The 25,046-nt window shown below is 36.8% G+C and overlaps 2 protein-coding genes across 2 annotated transcripts; one reads left to right on the top strand and one right to left on the bottom strand.

Moving 5' to 3' along the window:
* The first annotated feature begins 5,148 nt into the window (after positions 1–5,148).
* Positions 5,149–6,987, top strand: LOC145787953 (SCAN domain-containing protein 3-like). The gene has a single exon (XM_082599792.1). It carries the CDS (start codon positions 5,149–5,151, stop codon positions 6,985–6,987), a length of 1,839 nt encoding a protein of 612 aa, XP_082455918.1.
* Positions 6,988–20,107: 13,120 nt separating this feature from the next.
* On the bottom strand, positions 20,108–24,552 carry LOC145787402 (mitochondrial inner membrane protease subunit 2-like). Its single transcript, XM_082599142.1, has 5 exons — positions 24,436–24,552; positions 23,265–23,406; positions 22,618–22,727; positions 22,020–22,188; positions 20,108–21,590 (listed from the first exon to the last, which is right to left on the bottom strand). Exons 1-5 carry the CDS (start codon positions 24,546–24,548, stop codon positions 21,411–21,413), a joined length of 714 nt encoding a protein of 237 aa, XP_082455268.1. The 5' UTR covers positions 24,549–24,552; the 3' UTR covers positions 20,108–21,410.
* Between the last annotated feature and the right edge of the window lie 494 nt (positions 24,553–25,046).

Below are 25,046 nucleotides of genomic sequence, written 5' to 3'. Positions count from 1 at the left end.
TGTCAGTCCAAAAGTTACCAGAGGTGCCCGGCGTTTTCAAAATCGACAGAAAAGCGAAAATTGTTTCAACTGAGTGTAATGAATTTATTGCTCTCAAACTAATGCCAGCTTTTCAGTTAACATTACAAAATACTTATAATTATTAATCTGACCTTTTGAGAGATTAAAAATTTAATTATTTTTCAAAATAAAATTAAAATGAAATATTTGGCAACTCTTGTAACTTTTGGCCTGCCGTAACTCTTGGACTGCTACACCGGTCTTAGGGTTTTTCGGGCCCTGTGCGGAATATGCTTTTGCGGGCCCCAATGACAATAATCCAATTCAGTGGCGTAGCTAGGTACTTTGAAAGGGGAGGGGCGGCGGTGGCGGCGTGATCGCTAAAGACGACAACCAGCGGCGGGAGGTCTGGGGGGCCTCCCCCAGAAAATTTTGAAAAATTACTTTGAATTTGGGACATTCTGAGAGCATGTTCAACAAAAATTTAGGTATGAATATTACTGTGAAATGGTGCTGTCCGGTGGCATAGCAAAAGGATAAGATCATGCTTTCTTTGGCATTTTTCGGAAATAAAGCTATGTCTCTACAGTATGTTGAGTCTGGATGCAACCTATTTCGTCCCCTGAAATCGTGTAGCAAAATTAAATTTCGACTTTTTTCGTTCCCTGAAAAGATCAAGAAATTTTGAAATGTTTGCGGCAACTCCGATCAGCGATTTCGGCTATGTCGTTTTTTTTCTCGATCTTTTCAGGGTACGAAATATTCAGGCGACGAAATAGGTTGAATTCGTTGAGTCTCTATGTTTTCTTGTTGCGAATTCCTTTGCTGAATTCACTTGTTGAATTTTTCCTTTGAAAATGACAAAATTACTGCATTTTCTGAGTAAATTGCGGGCCCCCTAATTTGCGGGCCCTGTGCGATCGCACGGTTTGCACATCCCAAAGACCGGCACTGATTACATGCACCAAACATACTAATACTTTTTTTTTGCCCAGAAATGATAGACTAATGTGTGTAGATTTATTAGCAAAATAGTAAGGTTGTAAGTACTCCTACTGGCCTTCTGGTTCTTGTGTTTTTTGTCCACAGAAGTTCTACAGCGTCTGCAGAAGTTTTTCCATCCTCTTCGACCAATCGCCATCTTTCGGTGAAGCGGTGGCCATGTGCTCCAACCAGTTGTTTTATATCAATATCTTGGACAGGATCGTCATAGTATTGTCTGATTGTTTATCTATTTTTCTAACATGCTGAATTGGATTTTTTTTCACTTTTGTTATGGTTTAACGTGTAAAACATACGGTAACCCAAATTTATCATATTACTGTGACATGCCACTACTAGGCTACATCCCAGCTGGCGATGCCTGTCGTTTTTGCATTAATTTAACGTTTGCTAACGTTGGATCAGTGTAGAGGTGACGAGTTTACCTGACTGGGGTCTAAAATTATCGCTTTAACAACGCAACTTTCATCAAAGCACGCTTGATATCTTCAAGACATAACTTCCCTGAGTATAATTGAATTTCCGCAAGATGATGATGTTGTTTTTGCTAGTTTGTTTTATTTGTTTTGTCATTGTTTTCATGTCGTCAAGTTATAGCCTATCTATTTTGTGAGTCGTGCAAGGCCTATGGTGCGTTGCGCTTGAAATGGTTTTGTCCGTGGTAGGATTTCTTTGTGGGGTTTTCTTTGCCTGCCTTGCTCTTCTTTGCTATGACTGATGAGCTAAACGCATCAAGACGTGTTCCCCTTACGACCATCAGCACTCTTGATAACGCACCATGGCCGATCTTCATAGCAACTGTCCATACAAATCTTAAATATATCAGCTAAAGCTATGTTGGCTAATAAAGCTATAGCCTAAATATATGTTGTTTATGTTTTGTAACATTTTTTTTTTCCTGTTATACCGTAGCCTATCTTATATTTTTCTGAAGATGTTGCGACCGTGCCAAATTTTTTTCAACTCAATAACTTAGGCAACTTCGGTCTCAAGCACGTTTTAACGTTCGCGTTTTGTCGCTTCTACCCTTTTCTCGACCTTTGCTATGTTGACATGTATTGTTTTGATATGATGGTCAGAAATAAAAACAACAACTGAATATGTTATAAAAGGCGGCCGTTCAATTGTGACCTTTCCACCAGTCATACAGAGAGTTAATTCTTGTATTGAGCTTTATTTGGCAGTTACAGAAGATCAAAGAGTAGCCTAATGGTAGGGGTGGTAATCGAAACGATTACTTTCTTGATTTGCTTTGTATCATTTTTATCGCTTTTTTCACGGGATAGGGGTTCGAGGTTTCAGTGGCAATGACTGAGTTTTTTCTTGTTAAATGGCTACCGGTACCACTTTTATGTTTGCCGATTCTATGGTCAGGTTCTAGCGTTTACTACATTCAGCACGCAATAACCAATCTGGTAAACTGTGAGCAGGTCCACAGTTCTATTTTACACAAAACTACGATTAGGCTATAGTAAACTGTATTTCTTTCACGCGGGGACATAGTGTGTAAGTCTAGCTCACTATATCCCCGATTCCACGGCAAAAACAAGACAGATCACAAAACGTAGGCGTGTAGCCTAAATTGTAAGTTATTCATGATGAAGGCTATCCGATGGCCGATTAGGCTAAGCTTCCCTAACATTACGTTTTTTCTGTTAAAAATTTGTTGGTTAAGTGGGTACGGTAGTGCAATATAAATTATGACTGCAATTCACTGTCCACATATTTTTGCATGTGGTATTTGGCCAGTCTTTCCCATAGAGTACGAAAAGTTTTTTCTTGTAGCCTAAGCCCTAAAGTAACTTATGCAAAATCTCTTTACAAACGTTGTGACTAATTGTGAACACCCCCCAAAAAAATTGTGAAATGCAGTGTGTCTTGTTTGAAATAACAGGAGTGAAAATAATCAGTAAGCTAAGCTATAGCCTATCTCAAATAAATATTTTTGTTACATAAGTCCATGCATTTTTACTTCATGACGCTTTCTGCATTGTGAGCTACGATACTCATGCATTGGCTATTGATATTCATTCTTTCAAGCGCATAGAATGAAACCTAATTGCTACGAACTCGAAATGAAAGACAAAGCAATTTTTTGTTGAAATTTGTTTCAAAAACGTTAGGCCTAGCCTACATTATAAAACCTAAAGTTGATTATGTTAGCTAGCTGTCTCAACAAACAGTCCTGTCCCATGGTAAACAAACGCCCCTAGTATCATTGTCCGACTCTCCGGTTTGCGTTTAAACAACGCAATTCAAGGACAGCTCTCCATTCGGCGACACCTAGTGGATGGAACTACTCAGACAACAACACTTCACTCTTGTCAAACTCGGTAACCGCGTGTGGTCCAAAACCTGTAGGGCGTGAAACTGCTAGGATTAAGCTATGGAAGAAGCTTTCTCAGTCCGAAGATAAAGATGCTTACAGCCAATTTATTCTATTAATATAAGCTTAATTTTTTTAAATAGCATGTTCCCGAAAGTCAGAAAATTTATTTTTGGTACGCAAAAACAGCAATGTAGACGAATAGGTATAATCCTACGCAGTACTGCATACAACAAAAACAACGCAGTTGGAGGCCTCGAAAAAACGAAGGTTATCCAAACGAGGGCCCCCCGTGGCATTCTTTAGAATTTAGATGACCAAATATGTATAAAAAATGAAAGCAGTTCGAAAAACATAGCTAAAGTAGCCTAAAACACACTAAAACAACCGCACTCCAGACGCTGTCATTCCGCAAAAACATGATGACACAACTGGAGGCATCGAAAAACTGCATGGTTAGGCCTATATCTAAGTCAGATGCCCCACTGCTCAACATGACCTGTAAATTATTTATAATATTTTCACAATTTTTCGAATTCTTTCACAATACAATTGTTTGTTTTATACGAATTTCATAGAGATAAAAAGCAAAGATACAAATGAAATCAATACACACTAACTACAGTAGAATTCGCCTATAACGGCTTCGTTTATAACGTCAATTCGCCTATTACATCACATTTCGCTCGGTCCCGGCAGAATTCCTATCTTTTACGTACATTGTAGTTCGGCTACAACAGCATCGCCTATAACGTCAATTCGCATGTAACAGCACCCTTTATTGGTCCCCAGACGTCTTTTGTTCGTTTATAACGTCACTTTTAGGCTTTAAGCCATCACCTTCACCACGAACGGTCAGTCTTTTAATCCAGTTAGCGCTGCTGCTTGCAAAATGTCTTCCCTTTATTTGACTACGTCGTTCGCAGCAGGGACTTTAATTAACTTTTTTCCCGCGTGAAAAACTATCACGTGTAAAAAGCATCTCTACAGCTGACCTTTAAACAACTCAAAGCCACAGTTGCACGTGCAGTACTGTATAAACTAGAAGCCGCAGTGTTACACAGTAGCCTACAGTAGAGATCTCTGAAGCAAAATGCCAAACAAACGAAGACATTTCCCTCTTTGGAAAAAATATGAAATTGTTAGCCGATTCAACAGCGGTAAGGCTACAAGCGTATCAGAGCTTGCAAAAGAATATGAAATTCCGAGAAATTCCAATTCATCATTGCAAACAATGTCTTTCTTCAACACCTCTTTCTTAAATCAAAAGACAGTTTTGGAAATAGTTTGCGGTAGTTCGTCTATAACGTCAGTTTTTGCAAATCCCCTAGAGCAGTGATTTTCAACCGGTGTTCCGCGGAACACTGGTGTTCCGTGAAAGATCGTCAGGTGTTCCGCAAGAAATTTATTAGTTTGACTAGTGTTCCATGGAACACCGGTCGAAAATCACTCCTTTGACACAATTAATCCACACTCCTCGCGATCGCAAAAAGCAGCGCATTTCAGGTTGAAACGAAGAAAGTTTTAATTATTGCATCATAATATCAAAAATTATTGTATTAATTATTGCATCATAATATCAAGAGTAATTTTCGTCAGCAGAAACTTAGGGTTCAGATAAAGAACAGTTAAGCAAAGGACTTGAAGGTTACTGAAGAGTTAGGTTTGCAGCAAGTGGTTATTTTATTTATGTTTGCAGCAAGTGGTTATTTTATTTAACAACTTATTGTTACTTCAACAGTGCTACAAATAGACTTGAAAACAGTACGAAAAATCATAATTAATTTTAGCTTTCGAGTTTAAAGTTTAAACTGGTAATAATGGATAGATATTTGAAAAGGAAATGTGCAAATGAACAGGCTAGTTCTGGTAACAATGAAAAGAAAGCAAAATCTGTGATGAGACAATACAGTGAAGATTACATTTCGTTTGGATTTACTTTCTCTGGTGATCCTACTGCCCCGATCCCATTATGTATGATATGTGGGAAAGAGCTATGCAACAGTGCCATGGTTCCAGCCAAGCTGAAGCGTCATTTAGAAACAAACCACCCGTCATTAAAAAACAAGAAAAAAGATTATTTCGTTCGCCTTCGTAAAGACATTGAAGTGCAAGCGAATTTCATGAAACGAGTAACAACAGTATATGAAAAAGCTCTAAAAGTGAGCTACCTTGTAGCTGAGCTTGTAGCTAAGTCAAAGCAGCCACATACTGCAGCAGAAAAAATAATACTACCGGCTTGTAAGATGATTGTAAATGAGATGCTTGGTCCTGATGCAGTTAAACAAGTAGCTAAAATCCCGCTCTCGGACAACACAATTGCTAGACGGATCGAAGACATGTCTGTGGACATCGAAAAAGTTGTTTTGGAAAAGGTACGTATCAGCGGAAAATTTTCATTACAACTTGATGAGTCGACAGACATCAGTGGACATGCTCAACTCTTGGCAAACGTACGTTTTGTGGATGGTGATTCTATCACAGAAAACTTTTTGTTTTGCAAGAGACTGCCTGAGAAGACAACCGGGGAAGAAATATTTCGTGTTACCTCAGATTATTTTGAACAAGGAGGACTTGAATGGAAGAACTGTAATAGTGTCTGTACAGATGGAGCAGCAGCCATGGTCGGACGTCACAAAGGCTTTGTTAGCAGAGTTAAGGAGAAACACCCAGCTGTCATACTTACACACTGCTTTTTGCACCGAGAAGCCTTAGTTGCAAAAACTTTGCCAGCAGATTTAGCTTCTGTGCTTGATGCTGTGGTGAGGATGGTTAATTTTGTCAAAACAAGACCACTAAAAAGTCGCATATTCGCAGCTTTATGCGAAGAAATGGGAGCAGAGTATACAACTTTACTGCTTCACACGGAAGTCAGATGGTTATCAAGAGGAAAAGTCTTAGCTCGTGTTTATGAATTGAAAAATGAGCTAAAGATATTTTTAACGGATGAAGGCTTTGATGGGGCAAAGCTGCTGGCATGTGATGATTGGTGTGCAAAGTTAGCATACATGGCTGACATATTCCATCATTTAAATGAATTGAACACACGGATGCAAGGCCGAAATGAAAATCTTCTGACAAGCACAGATAAAATACATGGATTTCGTTCAAAAGTGCAGCTTTGGCAACGACATGTGAAAAATACAGTCCTTGATATGTTTCCACTCACCCAAAAATGTCAAAGAAATGTGAACACTGCTGCTCTATGCGGGACTATAGAAAAACATTTGAAAACTCTCGAGGAGAAACTGTCTTTTTATTTCCCTTCTGCTCCTACCGAACGCTTTGACTGGGTCAGGGATCCTTACAGCTCAGCAACAGCTTTTGACAAAGTCATGACTGTACAGGAGCAAGAAGAATTTATTCAACTTAGACAAGATCGCACGTTAAGATTGAGATTTTCCAATCTACCTTTGGAACGTTTTTGGGTGATGACTTCCAAGGAGTTTCCTATTGTGGCAAACAATGCTATTTTGACTTTGCTTCCATTTTCAACAACTTATCTGTGTGAGATGAGTTTTGCAAGCATGACTGCTATAAAAGTTAAAAAACGAGAAAAATTGAGAACTGTTGAGGAAGAGCTTCGCGTTTGTCTTTCTGCAATTCCTGCCCGAATATCAGCTTTGTGCTCATCCAAACAGGCCCAGATATCGCACTGAGAAAGCTGACAGCCAATAAATTGTTGTTGTGCTGTTTATATTATTGCATCATTATAAAATTTCGTTTGGTGTTCCGCAAGATTATTTTAATGCATAAACTGTTCCGTGGCTCAAAAAAGGTTGAAAAACACTGCCCTAGAGGTGCCGTTATAGGCGAATTCTACTGTACCAACAAAACGTCCTTTGCATCCAACGTTCTGGCCAAATAACTCACGACTGAATAAACTAAAACAAGATTGTACAGTAGACAAGTCGGTACTCAGAAGATTTTTTTTGTGGAAGATGGGGTACACCAAGGATCGGTGTCGTCACTTCTTAGTTCTTATATTTGTTATTGTGGTTGATGTTGTGACTGAAGAGTAGGGAAGGGTTGCTGAGCAAAATTTTGTATGCGGATGATCTGATCTTGATCAGTGGTAAAATGAAGGGACTAGAAAAAACGAAATAGCCTACGTAGGCTATCATTTCAACCGGATTCCTTTGTTTTTAGATACCGTTGTTTTACTCCGAATGTTGCATTGAGTTACGTCCTATATCAACTAAAAATCATTTTATGATCAGTCATTGTGTTTGTCCATTGCACATGTAATGTCTGCTAATAGCATTAATTTTTATAATATATTAAAATATATAGAAAATATTAAATAGATATTAAAATATTCTTCTATAAGAAAACAGAAAAACAAAGCCCTTACTGTTCAATTTCATAACCCGCAGCCCAAGTAAATACAAAGACAAACTCGAAGAATTTCTGACGGAAATTAAGCGCTAACCAGAATCTTTACACAAAAACTCTCATATAAATGCTGGTGGCGTTGTAGTGGGACCAATGAACAGGTTGGAATCAATGAACAATGCCCTTTTCTTTGTGTGAGGGATACGCTTGGTTACTGTCACGTGGTTTTGCGATCTGCTCCACGTGTAGATACAAGTTATTTTGCAAGTTGATCCACGGTTAGCGGGAGAAAAAAATCCATCTATTCCAGTTTTGTGTTGCAAAAGTATAATTTGGAGGTGCCAGGAAAAGTTTTCTTATTTTCTGACCGTTAGTTGAAAAACCTTCTTAGTGTGGTGGGTAAATAACATTAGAATGATAGTTTCTGATTGGAAGTGAAAAGGGATAAACTTTATCAGGTACAGCTACAGACTTCATTTTATGTAAGATGGCTGACAAGGGGACCAATGAACAGACTTCGGGGTGGGACCTTTGACGATAGTTCATTGGTCCCCTTGCTTTAAGACTTCAATCAATAAAAATATTTTTCTAGAAATCATGCCTACTTTTAAAATTTACAAAAACCTGAAAGGTAACTTTGCGACTGCACAGCTTGAGCGGGCAGTCAAAGACGTTCTTGAAAAGAACGAAAGCATTGCAAGTACTGCTACAAAGCATCGCATCAATCGGATAACTTTGGGTCGCTATGTAAAGTTTGCTGAAGAAAATCCTGGAGCCAAAATTGAAAAAAAATCCATGGCTACAAAACAATTTCTTTTTTTATTTTCCCTTTATATCTTAAATTTTTCTGAAGGTGTTGCTACCGTGCCAAATTTCTTTCAAATCAATAACTTACTTCGGTCTCAAGCACGTTTTAACGTTCGCGTTTTGTCGCTTCTACCCTTTTCTCGACCTTTGCTATGTTGACGTGTATTGTTTTGATATGATGGTCAGAAATAAAAATAACTGAACTGAAGTAATGATGATTAGGCTATAATAAGGCTTAATGTTTTAATCGCTGTCTCAAAAGCTTATAGTATTTCGATATCAAGTTTCGTTTCTATACTTCTCGTACCAGAAAGGAGCAATGAATCTAATTCAGTAATAACGCATTGATGAAATATTATGCCTAATTGTCATACCGTATAATGATCCATTAAGACAGTTAAACTAATAACCAAACTACACATAACCTTAGCTTGGATTTATACGGCCAATCCTCTCTATTGGGTTATTACGCAGTAACTGATTTTTGCAGGTTTTCCCTGTTGAAGAGGAACTGTGTCTCTCCGAACATATAATCACATCTTCGAAGATGTTTTATGGTTTACAAAAAATTCAAGCCCGGAAACTTGCTTACCGGTTTGCAGCAAAAAAATCCTGTCATCTGAAGACAGTGATGATGAAAGTAATGCAGTGTCCCTTCACGACACCACAGACGAAGAGCTGGAAGATTCAGAAGAAGAAACTGAAAGCACTCCTTTGAAAATCTTGCCGAACAACTTTGCAGTAATCCGTGTGAAAGCCGGAATGATATTTCAAAACTATGTAGCAAAGATCATCACAGGACCTGACGAAGACAAAGATTTTGAAGTATCTTTCTACAGGAAAGTAAAAAAATGGATTCATGTTGCCCAAAACAGAAGACCTAGCATCCGTTTCGCGTGATGACGTTCTTACTGTGTTGCCCAATCCCCCTTCGTGTGCCAACACCAAGAGACTGGCCAACGTTATGAGGTTCCCGGTGGACCTGTCAGAATTCAACATGAAATGAACAGTTTGTTTGTCCAAATAAGAACAGTTGCTTGTACCTTATTATGCTTTAATTTATTAATTGTAAAGTCTCAATGTTTGACGTTAACTTGCGTAAGTTTGACGTTGGCGTGTATTTGTTTATAGGTCCCCACCTCCTTGTCCATTGATCCCACCAGAGTGGGGACCAATGAACCTTTGTTTGTTTTTTCAAACATATTATTTTAAAGACTAAAAAATGGAAAATAAAACTTTCTTTCTTTATTAAAAAAACTTCTTCATATAACGCTTTGTTTGTAAAATAGGCAGTGCTCTTGGCTTTTTTTCAGTGTTTAACCCGGATCAGAAAAATGGGTGTTCATTGGTCCCACATCTCCCTACTTTACATTAAAAATAATATCAGTTCAAATGGACCAAATAGAGAGAAAGTGTGACGTCATCACATAGCAACCCCACCATCTTTGTTCTAAACAACTTTTAACAGCCACTGCGAAAGTATAGGCCTACAGGTCGACCTTCTTTTGTTTAATATCATGGTTCCAAAAAGTATGGTCCAGTGTTTTGCGCTTGATTGTAACCATCAATTCGAAAGGGATAACTGCAATTTTTAGTTTGTTTACTAAGCAACAAAAAGATAAAACGCTAGGTGGAACTGATAATGTGTAATAATGAAGAGCCTACCACTTCTTTCAGGGTGTGCAGTTGCCATTTTCATGACGGTGATCGAAAAAATGGGCCAAAGCTTTTGAGAAAAACAAAAAACAAGTTTTTTTACTTCAGAATTTAATCCCAGTAAGATAAGACTGGTGGAAGCAGCATCCTGTGACATTATCTTGGACCCTGACAATGTTATACCAGGTACACATTACCAACTAGGTTATACAGTTCTGCTTAATTTTTTTATGTATGCAATAAATAAAAAAAATAAAAAAATAAAACAATGAAAAAAACTACGACCAAGTCTGTTGAATATTGTAATGTGAGGAGTTACCAAACATTTTTGACAGACACCTGCCACCTCGGGTTGAGTTGAAAATGCAAACTATGAGACAAGATTTGAACAAGTTGAGAAGAAAGTTACTCGCAGGCTAAAGTCAGTTTTGTACCATTTTTCTTTGTAGAATTCAGTAAAAGTGCTTCCTCTCAAACAGGACCAAGTAGTACAAGTGTTATGTTACAGATAGAAAATATGCAGCTGACAAATATAATAAAAGAAAGGTATGAAAAATCTTGAGCACAACACATTTCACTGTACTGGTAAGAATCTATGCTATGTTACAGATTGAAAACGAGCAGCTGACAAAACAATAAAAGGAAGCTGAAAACATTTTGAATGCAACCCATTTCACTTTACTGGTAAGAATCTTTCACAGCAAGTATTATGTATGAAGACAGGTCTGCCAACAAGAGAAGTTTTCGATATTGTGGTGCAATATGTAAAACATTTTTAATGTTTGCTTGTGTATTTCAGTGGATGAAAGCCGGAAGGTTGTGTCTATGTCCATAGAAGATCAATTTTTTTATTAACTCTAAAAAAAAACAAGACAGAACTATTCAAACATACTGTCACAATCAATGTACGTCGTACGAGGCCTCGCGTCGGGCTGCTTTGTATCTTGACAGAACGTGCTGTTTTCATTATGGAATTTTTGAGCAATATGTTATTATCGGTTACTGACCTGTAGTCCCCTTTCATTGCGAAGTCTTTATTATTATGTAACGTATTTCCAGAATCTTCTGTAAGCATGCAAATCTGGAATGTTCTGTTGTTTTTCACAATTGCCGAGGGACGTTTGTCATGACGTCATAAGGATGTTTACCAGTAAATGTCTGATTGCGAAATCTTTGTTATGTATTGTATTTCTAGCACCTTTTACCCTACGTGACAATCTAGAAGCTTCTGTAAACTTGCTTGTTTATGTTTAATGCAACTTGAGAGAACAATGTGATATAACCTTCTCGATGTTACTAGACCGAACAACCTTCTATAAATAGTGGTGTAATTTTCGTAATCGATTATTATTATGAGTTGATTATGAAAGATGAAGATTATTGTAGCAGTGGTAGTTGGTAATAGACGCAAAGATTATTGTTGATCGAGAGTTGAAGTTATTGAATACGAATAAACAAAAGCTGATGCTAATATAATTTCTGATTGAAATTAGAATCGTATGAGAAGCTTTGAGTGGATTACGTTAAACTCGATTAATAGTTGTAAGCGTTGGAATCTATTGCTGTTCACTGTTACTATTATTTTGATCAGTTGCTGGAAGTGCTGAACCATTCGTTAAAGTCCTTCAACAATTTTCATTATCATTTCACTAGTAGAACTATCTGACATTTAATTGACTGCTTTTCGGTGATATCCCATTAAACTACGTCATTAATCCTTTCCAAGTCTCTTTTCTGGTAAGAAATAGAAAGATATTGTGACACATACATTTAAGTGAACTATTCAATTGCAGTTCAGCAACAATTTACATCACTTTAACCTTTATTCATGTTTTATATAAATTGTTGTATAAAGATATCAAGACCACAGTTCCATCAAGGGAAAAAAATAAAACTTTTCTTCCAGGTGTTGTTGTTTTATTTGAAAACCCCAAAAAGTGGTTCACTGCACTGACATTGCCAGTCCTGCATTGATGTCAGAGCAGAAGCTGACATACTTTAATTATAGAGATACGAATTCCTTTAAGGTATTAAGTGTGGCACCAAATACTGCATCCACCTCTGTCAGTGATTTGCATCCTGGATGAACTTCAGATAAAGTAGTAATGGTAAAATGTGGGATCCTGCATGGCGTGCCCCTTGAAAATACTGCGTCTACAGAGTATTGGTCCGCTAAAGGCCGCCAAGGCTAGAACGTGGTTTGCGGAAGAATAAAGCAGCAGATTTTCATTCTCGTTTTGTCAGCCAGGGTAGCCAGGTTGGCCTTTTTCAAGCCAAATTCCTCAAATCTGGCTTTTTTAAGGCCTTTGGCTGAAAGATTTACGGTTTGGCTTTTTTTTAATTTGGCTTCTTTTTGAAATTTGACTTTTTAAACAGTTATAGATTTTTTTTTACTTTTTAGATACTGAACATATATACCTGCAATTTTTCCCGTTGCTAATTCCGTAAAATCCTGACTAAGTGTGAACTTATCAACAGCAAAAATGAGGTCAGGTGTCAGATTAGAATCTAGAATAGAATTATACAGAATCTTTTCTTTTTCAGTGGTGCCTACCGCCTGTGGTAGTTGTAGCAAACCTTGTTTTGGAGCACTTGGTGGCTATACAATACGGCAACCTGATTTGTGAAAGGTTGATATGAAGGGCCTTCTTCACAAGACCATGACCAAGTTGGGACAATTGTGAAGGAAGTGACAAAAGTCACTGGTGGTACAAAAGTTGAAAATATATTATATTGTGTCACTACTGTTCATTCCATTCTGACATTGTCTCCTGAAGAGTTGTCAGAGGAAAAGCTTCGAAATGCAAGCTTTATTCAATGCCATTTTTGCAGTTATAAAAGTATAGGATACACGAAAACAGAAGCTTATACTGTATGTATGAAAATTAATTTTAATTTTTTTTACTTTAATTGATTTGTAGCGTTCATGCTTGCTGAATACTATCAGCATACAGTATTTGCAACTTGGTATTGTTTTTATTGCTGTAGGTCTATTAACTTAAAGAAATTTCTGTTTAATCCTTATTTGTTTTGTCAAGTTTTTGATCTATTTGCTTTGTCATGCCTAAGCCATGGGAGAATACTTACGATTTGGGTAGAAAATGCAATCCTGAATAGGAAAAAAAGTTTGTGTGGCTGAAAAAGAGCAGCGTTGTTTCATCAAATGGGTACTGCAGAATTTGCCACTGCACTATCACTCCACGATTAAGCAACTTGGCCGCTCATGAACAAACTACTAAGCATAAACGATTTGTTTCTCTAGCTGGGCAAAGTAAGCTGAATATGGACACTTCAACGAATCTTAGTTCTACTGTAGTTAAAAAGGCAGAGTTACAACTTGCTGTTGCAGTCGCTTGCCATTGTGCTATTCGCAGTATCGACCACTTAGGGGAGATAATTTCAGGGCATGCTGGCAAAGGCAGTTGTTTATCAAAACTGAAACTGCATAGAACAAAATGTTCATGCCTTATCAAAAATGTTATTGCCCCATCTCTAAAAGAAGAGTTGATATTGGACTTGAAGAAATTAAAGGTGAAGGTGTAGAAGTTACTGTAGATGTAAAGCAATGCTTGAAGAAGCTTTTCAACAAGTCACCAAAAGATTGCCATCATCTCAGGAAATGATTCAAAACTTGGCCCACCTAAGTCCTACTTATGTTTTAAGTCAAACATCACAAGCTTCTTTTCTTAACTTGCCTTTTCTTCATCTTGCTGAAAGTAATCTTACTCTTTTGTTTTGGAAGACCAATACAGAAAGATAATTTTGTAGATTGGAAAGAAGAAGAACCATTTAAATCAAACAATGAGCTGCTATGCAACACAAAACAATTTTGGTTAGGAGTCGTGAAAAACTCTCAATTTAAAGAGTTAGCTTGATATGCGCTAACATGCTTGGCAACTCCAGTCAGCAATGCTGTTGTTGAGAGAATTTTCTCACTCATTACCTGTTGTAAAACTAAGCCAAGGAACAGACTGCAAATCAACACCTTGGATTCGATTGTCAAAATTAGGACTGATTTATTTTTTCAAAATGCTCCAAAGGCTTTAAGGTAACTGATAAAATGCTTAAGTTGTTCAATGCGGACATGTACAGTTGTACACGCAAAGTGAAATCATGCAAGACCCTACTGATGACTTTGAATCGTTTTTTGTAATTTTTTTCAAATATGATTTATGATTTCATGCCAGCACCTAATGTTTCCGCTTATACGTTGGGTGCACCTTGCAAGGTGAAGAGTGTAATTGCCCCTCACGTGCTAAATTGTAAGTTTATTTTGAATGTGCAACAGATTTTTAAAACAAACTTTCTGGTCTTCAATCAATATTTCACACTCTTTTTAAGAATGCAAGACTTCTTATTGTTTAGTTCAAGAGTATTTTGAAGGGCCTTTTCTTAGCCAAACACATTTTTGTTCTGGCCATGCTCTCTGCATCCTGCGAGGTAAAAAGTGTTACTTTGTGCTGTTAATTCGTTCATTTAATAACACCAAGTATGTGATGCTAACTTGTATTTAGTACTGGATAGTCGTGTCATGCTTTTTTTTGGTTTTTCTCAGGAGATATTGGGCTTTTTTATTTTCATTTTGGCTGGAGTTTTAGTTAAGTTTGGCTTTTATTGAGCTGGCAACCCTGTTGCCAGCGAATCAGACAAACGTATTTTTTAATGGAAAGAAATTCATACTCGCAAGTTGGAGCAATGTTAAAAATAAAGTCAAAACTAGACCAAATTTTTTAAGATTTAAACGCAGAAGTCAGCTTTCTAGAACAGAAATCTACGAAGTTGTAAAAAATGTAAATTTGATATAAAGAACATTGTCCGCATAGCTAAAAGAAAAGGTTTTGTCGAGGTTACTTGCACCGAACGGCAGTACGTTCTCAATCTTCACAAAGCACTTCAATCGATAGACGCAATCTTGAAAGTTGGGTTGTACCACTACAATCAAATCGATGTGAAAATTAAATGGGTACCAATCCCTTTATAAAATCAACATATCACCATGGAGAGAAGCAAATTTTGGAAAACCCATTTCCATCAACTGTGTGAAAGATTTAAATGGACTGCCGACAGGTTTGAAAATAGTCAAAATGCAGCAAAAAGACTTAAGAAACCCATCCCAAGTTACATATAAGTTGATGGAGAAAAACTGTACGTGAATTACCCTGGACAGGAACTAAACTGCAAAATATGTGGCGATACAAGTCAAAAGCTAATAACCTGTCCAAAAAAGAAATCCAACGAACAATTTCCATCCTTACCGTTAAAAGAAAAATCTAATATTGTGAAAATCCCTAAAGAATTAATTATCCCGACGTCTCATATACAACGAAGGTAACAAAATGATACCTGGAAAGCCCAGACAACAAAAAACCGAACTCCAAACCGACGCCAAGAAACGACTATGACGTGCACGCACTGTCAGGAAGAGAAGATGATGGACAACTTTTCGACCTATCACTGCCCTAACTGCTCAAATAACTTCTAGGTGATAAAAGCATGCTGTGACCCTACAACTTCATTTTCAGTTCCAGAGACCCAAAAAGGTAACACTTTTGATTGTGGCATATGCAAGAAGCAAGGCATTGTTTGCTTTTGCAACACGTTAAACACCTTCTGGAAAAATCCAAAAGCAAGATTTGCCAAAATATAAAATGCAATAGAATTACTTTGTACTGTAAACGTGAACAATTTTATGTAAATGAATGTGGTAAGGAACCTTTTCAGTGTCAATGCGTTTTTTTGTGTTTTCAAAAACAAGACTCATATTAATGATTTATGTACCGTACTGTACTTCTAGTACAATTAAAACGGCAAAAAAAGCAGATTTTGTTATTATTGTGGCTACGTACACCTACATTCCTACAATACATGCCACCAATCACGCATCGCACAGAACAATTCTAATACCTCACTAACTATTAGCAAGAGCGTGATGACAAAGAGCAACCCAGCAAGTTCTATTTAAAACCGGATAAACGAATAACTTAAGAATTTTGCAAATCAGCCCATAAAGCATGGTTTGCTAATTTCAACAGTGAGCCAGGAGTGGAGCGTAGTTGATGATTCAGACAAGATTGAAGCTTTAATACTTGTTTGGATACACCAACTATGATTTCAGTGGAGCCACTATTACTTACAAAAACAAAAACCATGTCAGCTCATGAATTTTTTGGATTGTCGTCGAAATAGAACTACCAGCTACCATCCGCAATGCAATGGCTTAGTAGAGAACATGCGTTCTGAAGAGGAAATGGTCTACAAAATGAAGTTGCAATGTGGAAAGAGGAGTTGGGTATTTGTTTGCTTCAGAAGAAGCAACTGCTGCAATAACAAGTATTGTTCAACTCTAGAAAAAATAAGAAGTCCAGCTCAAGCGATATCATGTTTGTTTACGTCAGGGAACAATAACATTCCTTTCAAAAATTCTAAGCACAAGTTTTCCACCCAAGTAATAGTTTCACTATTGTTGGCTTATGCTGCTTCCGCATCATGCAACTGCATAACATTATCTGCAATTCAACAAAAAATCTTGCTACCCACTTTTTCACTGGAGAACTGGCAAGTTCACTTCAAACACAAACGCCACTCATTGTCGAAGTATTTTCTCCTGAGATGAAACTTACTCCTGATGGGAGAAGTGTGAATCGCTTACTGCTTGGTGATTGGTCAATTCTCGGAATGGCCCGTTTCGGTGAGTCCGATCCCTATTCGGTGATTTTTTCAATTTTTTTTTTAAATTATCGGGTACCGTAGCCTAATTATCATTGCCGTTTTAGGGTTAGAGGTTCGGGTTAGAGGTTAGAAACTCACCGAATCGGACTCACCGAATAGTTGCAGACCCGTCAATTCTACCTTAGGGTGCCGAGCTGAAATAGGTTTTACAAATATGCCGAGTGGACGATTTTATAATGTACTATAGTTCACGTTCACCGTGGTTTCACGCGATGTCACTCAGACAGCAAATGCATGCAACGTGCTGAACGTTGTTGTGTAAACAACCTGTATAAATGGCACTGCAAGAAACTACACTTTTTGATAAGATAAAAATGGCCTGTTCCATAAGCAGATTTCTGCATAATCGTTGCATTGGGCACAATTATACATGTCTGTGGTGAGTGGCTGGACTATGTGACTGCTTTATACTCCATCATAAATATTTGGTTTCATACAAATTAAGGGTTGAGAAAAACCCGGGTTTTTTTGGGTTTTATTTAAAAAAGATGCAAAAAAGGTAGATTCATGCTTATTTCACCTCAAATACTACTTTTTACCAATGAAGTGCCTCTCACTCACAGTACATTAGACTGGCCCAAAAAAAGAAAAATTGGAAATGTCATGCTCCACAAGCATTTTCTTGTTGCATTTAACCTAAAACTTACTCCTGCCAATTTTTTTTCGATTTGAAGAATGTTTGGAGGTAACTCATAACTTTACATTTTAGGGGAAAAATGGCGAATTTACAAAATTTGACGTATTTCAAGAATTTTAACAAAACTTTCATTTATTTTGAGCTGTTTGGTATACTACATTGCATATTGGAAATTTATGATGATAATATCTTATTCTGTGTTTGATCATGCAATCCAAAACTAGAAGTTCTCCAGAAATTTGGATGGTGGGGCATTTCCAAGAAGATATTACCTCTTCCGGATTACCAAAAATTAAAGAGGTTCTTCGAAAATTTATGTTTATAGGTGAAAGTGCTAAAGTTTCAGTAAATGCAACAGTTAGTTTCTGGAACAGGGCACTACCCAAAAGAATTGATTCTACTATCAGAAAATTTAACAATCTGCTTAAATATTATCATGCTTTAAAAGCCAACCGGCTCAAACAGCAGGACTGGTATAAAGCAAAGGAGGGGTTATTCAAAGCTGATTTAGATAACCTATTTAATATCTCAGCAAAAAATTGGAAAAGAACAATGTCAAATAAAAAAGACATGAAATTCTTGCGTATGCAGCAGATTGATGCCACTAGCTGCAACATGACTGGAATTGATAAAACCCTGGCACAAACAGAGTCACGTAAACGAATGCGAAGTGAAGCATTTGCACACTCGATGCAGCGCTCAGCAACCAACAGCCAACAAACTGTACCACTTGCTGAAATATTATCGGAGTCTGGTAATTCCACTGAATCATCATCTGAAGAATCAGAATGATTTCAACCAAGCACTGCCATCAACTTCAACTTCGAAGATTAGAGTTGTCACCAGTGAAGTTGCAGCTTCTCTGGATCGCACCAATGGTACAGACCGTGATGCAATGCTCATTATGGGAGCATACACCCAGGCCATGGGCTATAATCTAAATGATGTCGTTCTCTCAAGAAACACTATTAAAAGATCCCATATTGTAACACGTAAAGAAACAATTGCATCAATCAAGACACAGTTCACACCGAAAATCCCACTTCTTCTGCACTGAGATGGAAAATTATTAATCGATGCTAGTGGCCAGAGAATGGTAGATTGCATTGCTATCCTAGTCACTGGAGGAACAGAAGTAGAGCAACTTTTTGGTGTACCAAAAATTGGTAGAAGCACTGGGCAAACACAAGCTGATTCATGCTTAAATGCACTTGAAGAGTGGAAGCTGAAAGATAAAATTCAAGGGCTCGTTTTTGACACCACTGCAATCATTTTCCATCCCAGTGCAGAAGAAGTGGGATTTTCGGTGTGAACTGTGCCTTGATTGATGCAGCTGTTTGTTAACGTGTTACAATACGGGATCTTTTAATAGTGTTCGTTGAGAGAACGACATCATTTAGATTATAACCCATGGCCTGGGCGTATCCTTCCATAATGAACATTGCATTACGGTCTGTATTATTGGTGCAATCCAGAGAAGCTGCAACTTCACTGGTGACAACTTTAATCTTCGAAGTTGAAGTTGATGGCAGTGCTTGGTTGAAATCATTCTGATTCTTCAGGTAATGATTCAGTAGAATTACCAGACTCCGATAATATTTCAGCAAGTGGTACAGTTTGTTGGCTGTTGGTTGCTGAGCGCTGCATCGGGTGTGCAAATGCTTCACTTCCCATTTGTTTATGTGACTCTGTTTGTGCCAGGGTTTTATCAATTCCAGTCATGCTGCAGCTAGTGGTATCAATCTGCTGCATACGCAGGAATTTCTTGTCTTCTTCATTTGACATTGTTGTTTTCCAATTTTTTGCTGAGATATCAAATAGATTATCTAAATCGGCTTTGAATAACCCCTCCTTTGCTTTATACCAGTCCTGCTGTTTGAGCCGGTTGGCTTTTAAAGCATGATAATATTTGAGCAGTTTGTTAAATTTTCTGATAGCAGAATCAATTCTTTGGGTAGGTATACGTGCCCTGTTCCAGAAACTAACTGTTGCATTTACTGCAACTTAAGCACTTCACCTATACACAGACCTGTCTCTTGATGAAGAAACATAAATTTTCGAAGAACCTCTTTATTTGTTGGTAATCCGGCAGAGGTAATATCTTCTTGGAAATGCCCCAGCATCCAAATTTCTGGAGAAATTCTAGTTTTGGATTGCATGATCAAACACAGAATAAGATATTATCATCATAAATTTCCAATATGCAATGTAGTATACCAAACAGCTGAAAATAAATAAAAGTTTTGTTAAAATTCTGGAAATACGTCAAATTTCGTAAATTCGCCATTTTTCCCCTAAAATGTAAAGTTATGAGTTACCTCCAAACATTCTTCAAATCGAAAAAAAATTGGCAGGAGTAAGTTTTAGGTTAAATGCAACAAGAAAATGCTTGTGGAGCATGACATTTCCGATTTTTCTTTTTTTTGGGCCAGTCTACAGTACATGCTGGCATAACTCAATAAAGTAATGCACTAGGGCTGTTTAACTATGAGGCCTTTTTGCATAAATGAGTTTTAGTGTAGTACAAAGTGGCATCACTTGATTTCTTTGTACAGAAATATCCACTGTGTTTTCAATTTATCCTTGGAAATTTCCTTCACAATCACATCCTCAAGTTCTAATTTGAAGTTTGTTTTAAGTACCTTGCAGTACTTTGGTTCATTTTTTCAATTTCCTGATAAAAATTGGACAAATATGATGCTCTGGATTTTTGATGGTTTTTTTTTTGTTTTTTTTAAGTGGGTTTTTTCAAAAAAACCCACCTGGGTTTTTTTGGGTTTTGTAAAATACCGACAACCCTGATACAAAATAAATGCTTGTGCAGGTCTTCTAAAACAACTTAAACGCAAGTTTACAAAAAAATGTATGAATTCATATTACTGTTGTCGCCTTGCAAGAAGTTAATGGTTCTTGATACTTTTTGAGAAAAGCTTATTGTTTATATATTTTATCTGTGTGTTTGTATACATAATAATGTAATAGTGTTTTGTTTACCGACAAAACCAACAACACACTCAATCTCACTCTCTACGAAAAACAAATAGAACAAGTATCAGAATTCATATATATTATATCTTGGCCACCGACTATCCCCAGCCAACAATGGAAAGACTGCAGTGCAACACCGAATTGGCTTAGGCTGGGCAGCATTTAAAAAGAACAAGAAGATTCTAACATCCAATAGACTCCCAATTAAACTGAAATTAAAATTTTTCAACACGTACGTTCCACCAGTCGTGCTGACAGTCTAGAATGCGTAAATTGGACATCATCAACAATGAAAAAACTCACTACGGTAGCTTCCAAAATCACATCATGAGAAGCATGACCAACAAAAGGCTACTTGACCACACAAAAACAGAAGATCTTTTAACTATGACAAAATTACATCCAATTACAGCAATAATAAAATCAAAAGTTTTGAAACTGTTCGGCCACACTAAAACATCACAATTCAGAATCAGCAAAGTTTGCACAGAAGGCAAAGTAGAAGGAAAAATAAAACGTGGCAGACAACCAAAACGATGGCAAGACAACATCCAATCATGGACCGGACTCAACTTGGCGACACTGGGCGAGTTGGCTCAAAATCGCCACTCTTGAAAGCAAATAACCCACGTTGATGTGCAATCTGCTGCAGGCAGAGATGACGACTGATGAATACATAATAAATTATTATTATCAGTCGTTTATTATAACGGACTGGAGCGATGAATCTTGCTTAACAAGCAAAAATACGCTAAACTTTAGGTCCGTAAATGTCGACTACGTTGTAACAATGTAACATATTGACCATTGGTAGTTCACCATATCATTAACCTTGCCTTCTCCAACACTTTCCAAGCACCAGAAGCTTAACTTCAAATATCTCCAACTCCAACCCATTGGTAGGTAGTACATGATCGTACAAGCAGTTCATTATCTTTGATGACGATACAGGGACGGAGAGTTAATTTCCGGTAAATGACGTACCCCAGCATCATCAAAATTTGGGTTGATTTTCACGCGGGAATGTGGAAACTTTGGACCCAAATGTTGCCATCTAGTGACAGGAAATACTACATACGAAGCACGGCCAGTGATTAGGCCTAGCGGGATCTGAAAATAAGTATTCATCCCACTTTTAACTGAAATTTTATCACGAGTCAAAACCGTTATTTTGTAACACATAATATTGGTACAATATAATTATATACCAAAACTTATTGACCAGAATTTAATGTGTTTCATTACATTTAAGCTAATTTCAATATTTTTGTTTTACGGTAGCATGTTTTGTAGTAACCTGGCCATTATTATTTCTTCAATGAAACGAACAAAGTCATACCGAGAGTAAAATTTTAAGTCGTTTTTGAAAGTTGGGAACGTTGTTAACAATCAAGTAAAAGCCTGTTTACAAAGTATACACAAGGTTTAATGCAGCAACATTTTGTGGTACGGTACCCAAACAAAAACATATTATGCAACAGAATAATAATAAAAATAATAAATATTGGTAGGCCTAGTGAGTAACAAATCATGACTCACCGGCCCAACTTTGTTGCTATCATCGCTCAGTGCTTGATTATCTCCTTCCACCCAACAATGACCGGTTGGAACTTGAACAAACCGGTTTTTATAACCAAGTGTTGTTACTGTGTCTCCTTCCAGTCCGACAACACGTTTGATGTTGATTTCGTTTGGATCACGTGGTGTCCTAAAAAAGTAACATATATACCACCGCAGTTCAAGAAAAAACGTGAAGCTTTCTTTCATATGAAGAAGTAACTCTTGTACAGATTTATTTGTTCATCTTTTCAAAACCCATCAATATGCCTATTACTTCTACAATACCGTTGTAAGACTTTTGGCAACAAAAATAAATTCATCCTATGAACTGCAGTAGGCTGTTTGGAAAAACCCCGCAAATCAACAAGCTTACCTTGTGCTTCTCAACTTATGTATGTAGTTAAGATTTCCAGGCATGCTGTTGCATTCCGAAACACAGAGCATTATTTTTAAACCTTGAACCTTAGGAACAAATTTTCACCTCTTTTGATTTTTACATGACTATTTTAGTGCCTTTTTGTACTTTTTTGGTAATTAATGTATTGTTTTTATCATTCATTTTATCAAACGTACTTACATATAAGTGACCACATCCCCTCTTTGTACAACTGTATGGTCTCTCATTGGTCTTCTGTCCAACAAAACCCAATCATTAAACCTTGCCGATTCTTCTGGGTTTATGGTGGGCTGATGACAGAAATTCAGTAAAAATTGGTACAAAAGAAAGAATTTAACAAAATTTTGCTTCAAGTATCACAGCAAATGTTGTAATTACAAATTACAACCTTTTCTTTTTGCAAAGACAACATAAACAATTGGGCTGTAAAATATTACATAAATACTGCTTGATACCTGTCAAAACATATCATTTTTTGTTTTGTTTTGCAAACACACAAGAAGTGTACGGTACAAGAAGTGTAAGAAGTGTACATCTCGTATTAGAATACAGATGTTATGAGCAACATAGATTTTTATCATAAACTGAAAATTAAACTTCAATTTAAAGCAGAAGCTGGTTTTGAAAAGACCAAGCTATTGCACTTACGCTCAAGTGTACTAATGCCATGCTAACTAACTGGAATGTTATTAGCTTTAATGCTGCACACGTGATTAGTTTGTTTGTTTTTAAAACTAGTCCCGCTTTCAGCATTCTTTCAAAGAAGTTTGAGGGCTTTGAGCATTTGAGAAGCGGAACTGTCGAGTGTGATTCTTAGCTATACGCACCTGCATAGACCGACCAATCACCGAAACACAGTATACATATCGTTTGGTCGTGAACAACAGCACACTGAAGGCAGCAGCAACATATATTGCTATTGCAGTGATTCCATCCTTGCTCTGCTTTTCATTTTTGGTTCCTTGAAACCTAACGTAAAATTACCTTGTTGTAAATGTAATTAAGCTCAATAGCAGTAACATGTATGAATGTGTTTCAGTGTACCATAAAAATATCTACAAGTGAGCAGCACTACATGATTTACCCACTCAATTTAAACACAAAAAATAACTTTTAAATTTTCTCATCAGAAAGTTTAAATATACTCTATAACTGTTGTATACTACAGCAGTGACCGTAAAACATACAATTTTTTTGCTAAAACTGCAAAGTACCGTAATACTGCTAAAACTGACATCATAATAATTCTATATCAAGAATGACTAACAGATGTTATCAATTTAGATGCATCAAAATAGCTCAATACCATTTAATTTTTCAACATGATTGTAGCATAACAATCGATTTAGCTATGGCCTATGGTTATAACATCTTCATTTTATTCCATGTGCAGCTTAATGAAATGTTACACCACTGAGCATTGTGAGCAATCAACATTATTTGCTTGGTATTCCTATTGTCAGATGTCGGAGGTGTTTGCGTTCAAAAGTATTGCATGCAGTTTTAGCATATCAAAATACACCTTTTATTAGTCACTTCCTGTAACTTATAAGTTATATATATATGAATTATATGATGGGTTTCTCCATGAAAGCTGAAACCGTTTAAGTTATTTACTTAAATTGAATAATGATTATTTTTTTGTGTTTAAGTAAAAATAATGTTAAATCCTGTGTTGCTGCTAACTTTTACATGTTTAGTGTAATACCGTAATAGCCTTTATCTATAAGAGGCAAAAGCAAGCAAGTGCAGCCACAAGCTCACGTCTAAACATGATACTGAACTAAATCTTTGTAACAAAGCATTGTGACACAACATAATAATATTAATAAACAAAACATATTTAAAGCAGTGGCTGTAACCATAACCATGTATTGTACCCCCATTTTTAAGTTAAAATTAGGACAATTGTAAAATAAAACAAATTTGCATTTTGAACTGCGCTGCAGCTTTGTTCAAACAAATTAGTTTTAAGTGCTAAAAATGATCACTTCTTACTTTCTTAATCCTCTTGCAGACACCAGCACAGTTTCAGAAAATGAATAAAATTTGCTTCTGAAACCAGAAAATCCACGTGCAGATAAGCAGCCAATTAAACTATTCAGTAGCATTTTCTGAGCAACAAATAAAATAATTTCAACTACAAAACAGTGACAGCAGTCAAGAGTTAAGGTGGCAAGATTAATTTGAACCGCAAACCTGTTGCATCTAGCCAGGATGGGTTTTTGTGTTGCTGTGACACTTCAAGCCAATCTTCAAAGAGCTAAGCAAGGGACAACAATGCTGAATTCCTTAAAACAGTATGCATTTTGGGCAGGCATACATGCAGTAATCTTGCAAATAATTTCGTTTTTCCAAGTCGATACTACAGAACACAATGCTTTTTCTAAGAGTTGAGGATATGAAAATGAAAATATCTCACAGTAGTGAGGGTTGGAAATCTTTTGGTGAATGGACGTAATGAGTTTTATCAAAGTTTTGTGTACACATAAAGGAAGCATTGTAAGGCAATTTTCTTCACTTATGGTTTGGTCAAACCAGTAAACAATGGGGTAATTAAGCAGAACACCATAAACAGTGCACAGATTACATCGTTCAGGTAAATGGCA

This window comes from Aplidium turbinatum, chromosome 18 (assembly GCF_918807975.1).
Source record: "Aplidium turbinatum chromosome 18, kaAplTurb1.1, whole genome shotgun sequence".
NCBI classification, from domain to species: domain Eukaryota; kingdom Metazoa; phylum Chordata; class Ascidiacea; order Aplousobranchia; family Polyclinidae; genus Aplidium; species Aplidium turbinatum.
The sequence above is the reverse complement of the archived record's forward strand: the minus strand, read 5'-3'. Positions and strand labels throughout refer to the sequence as shown.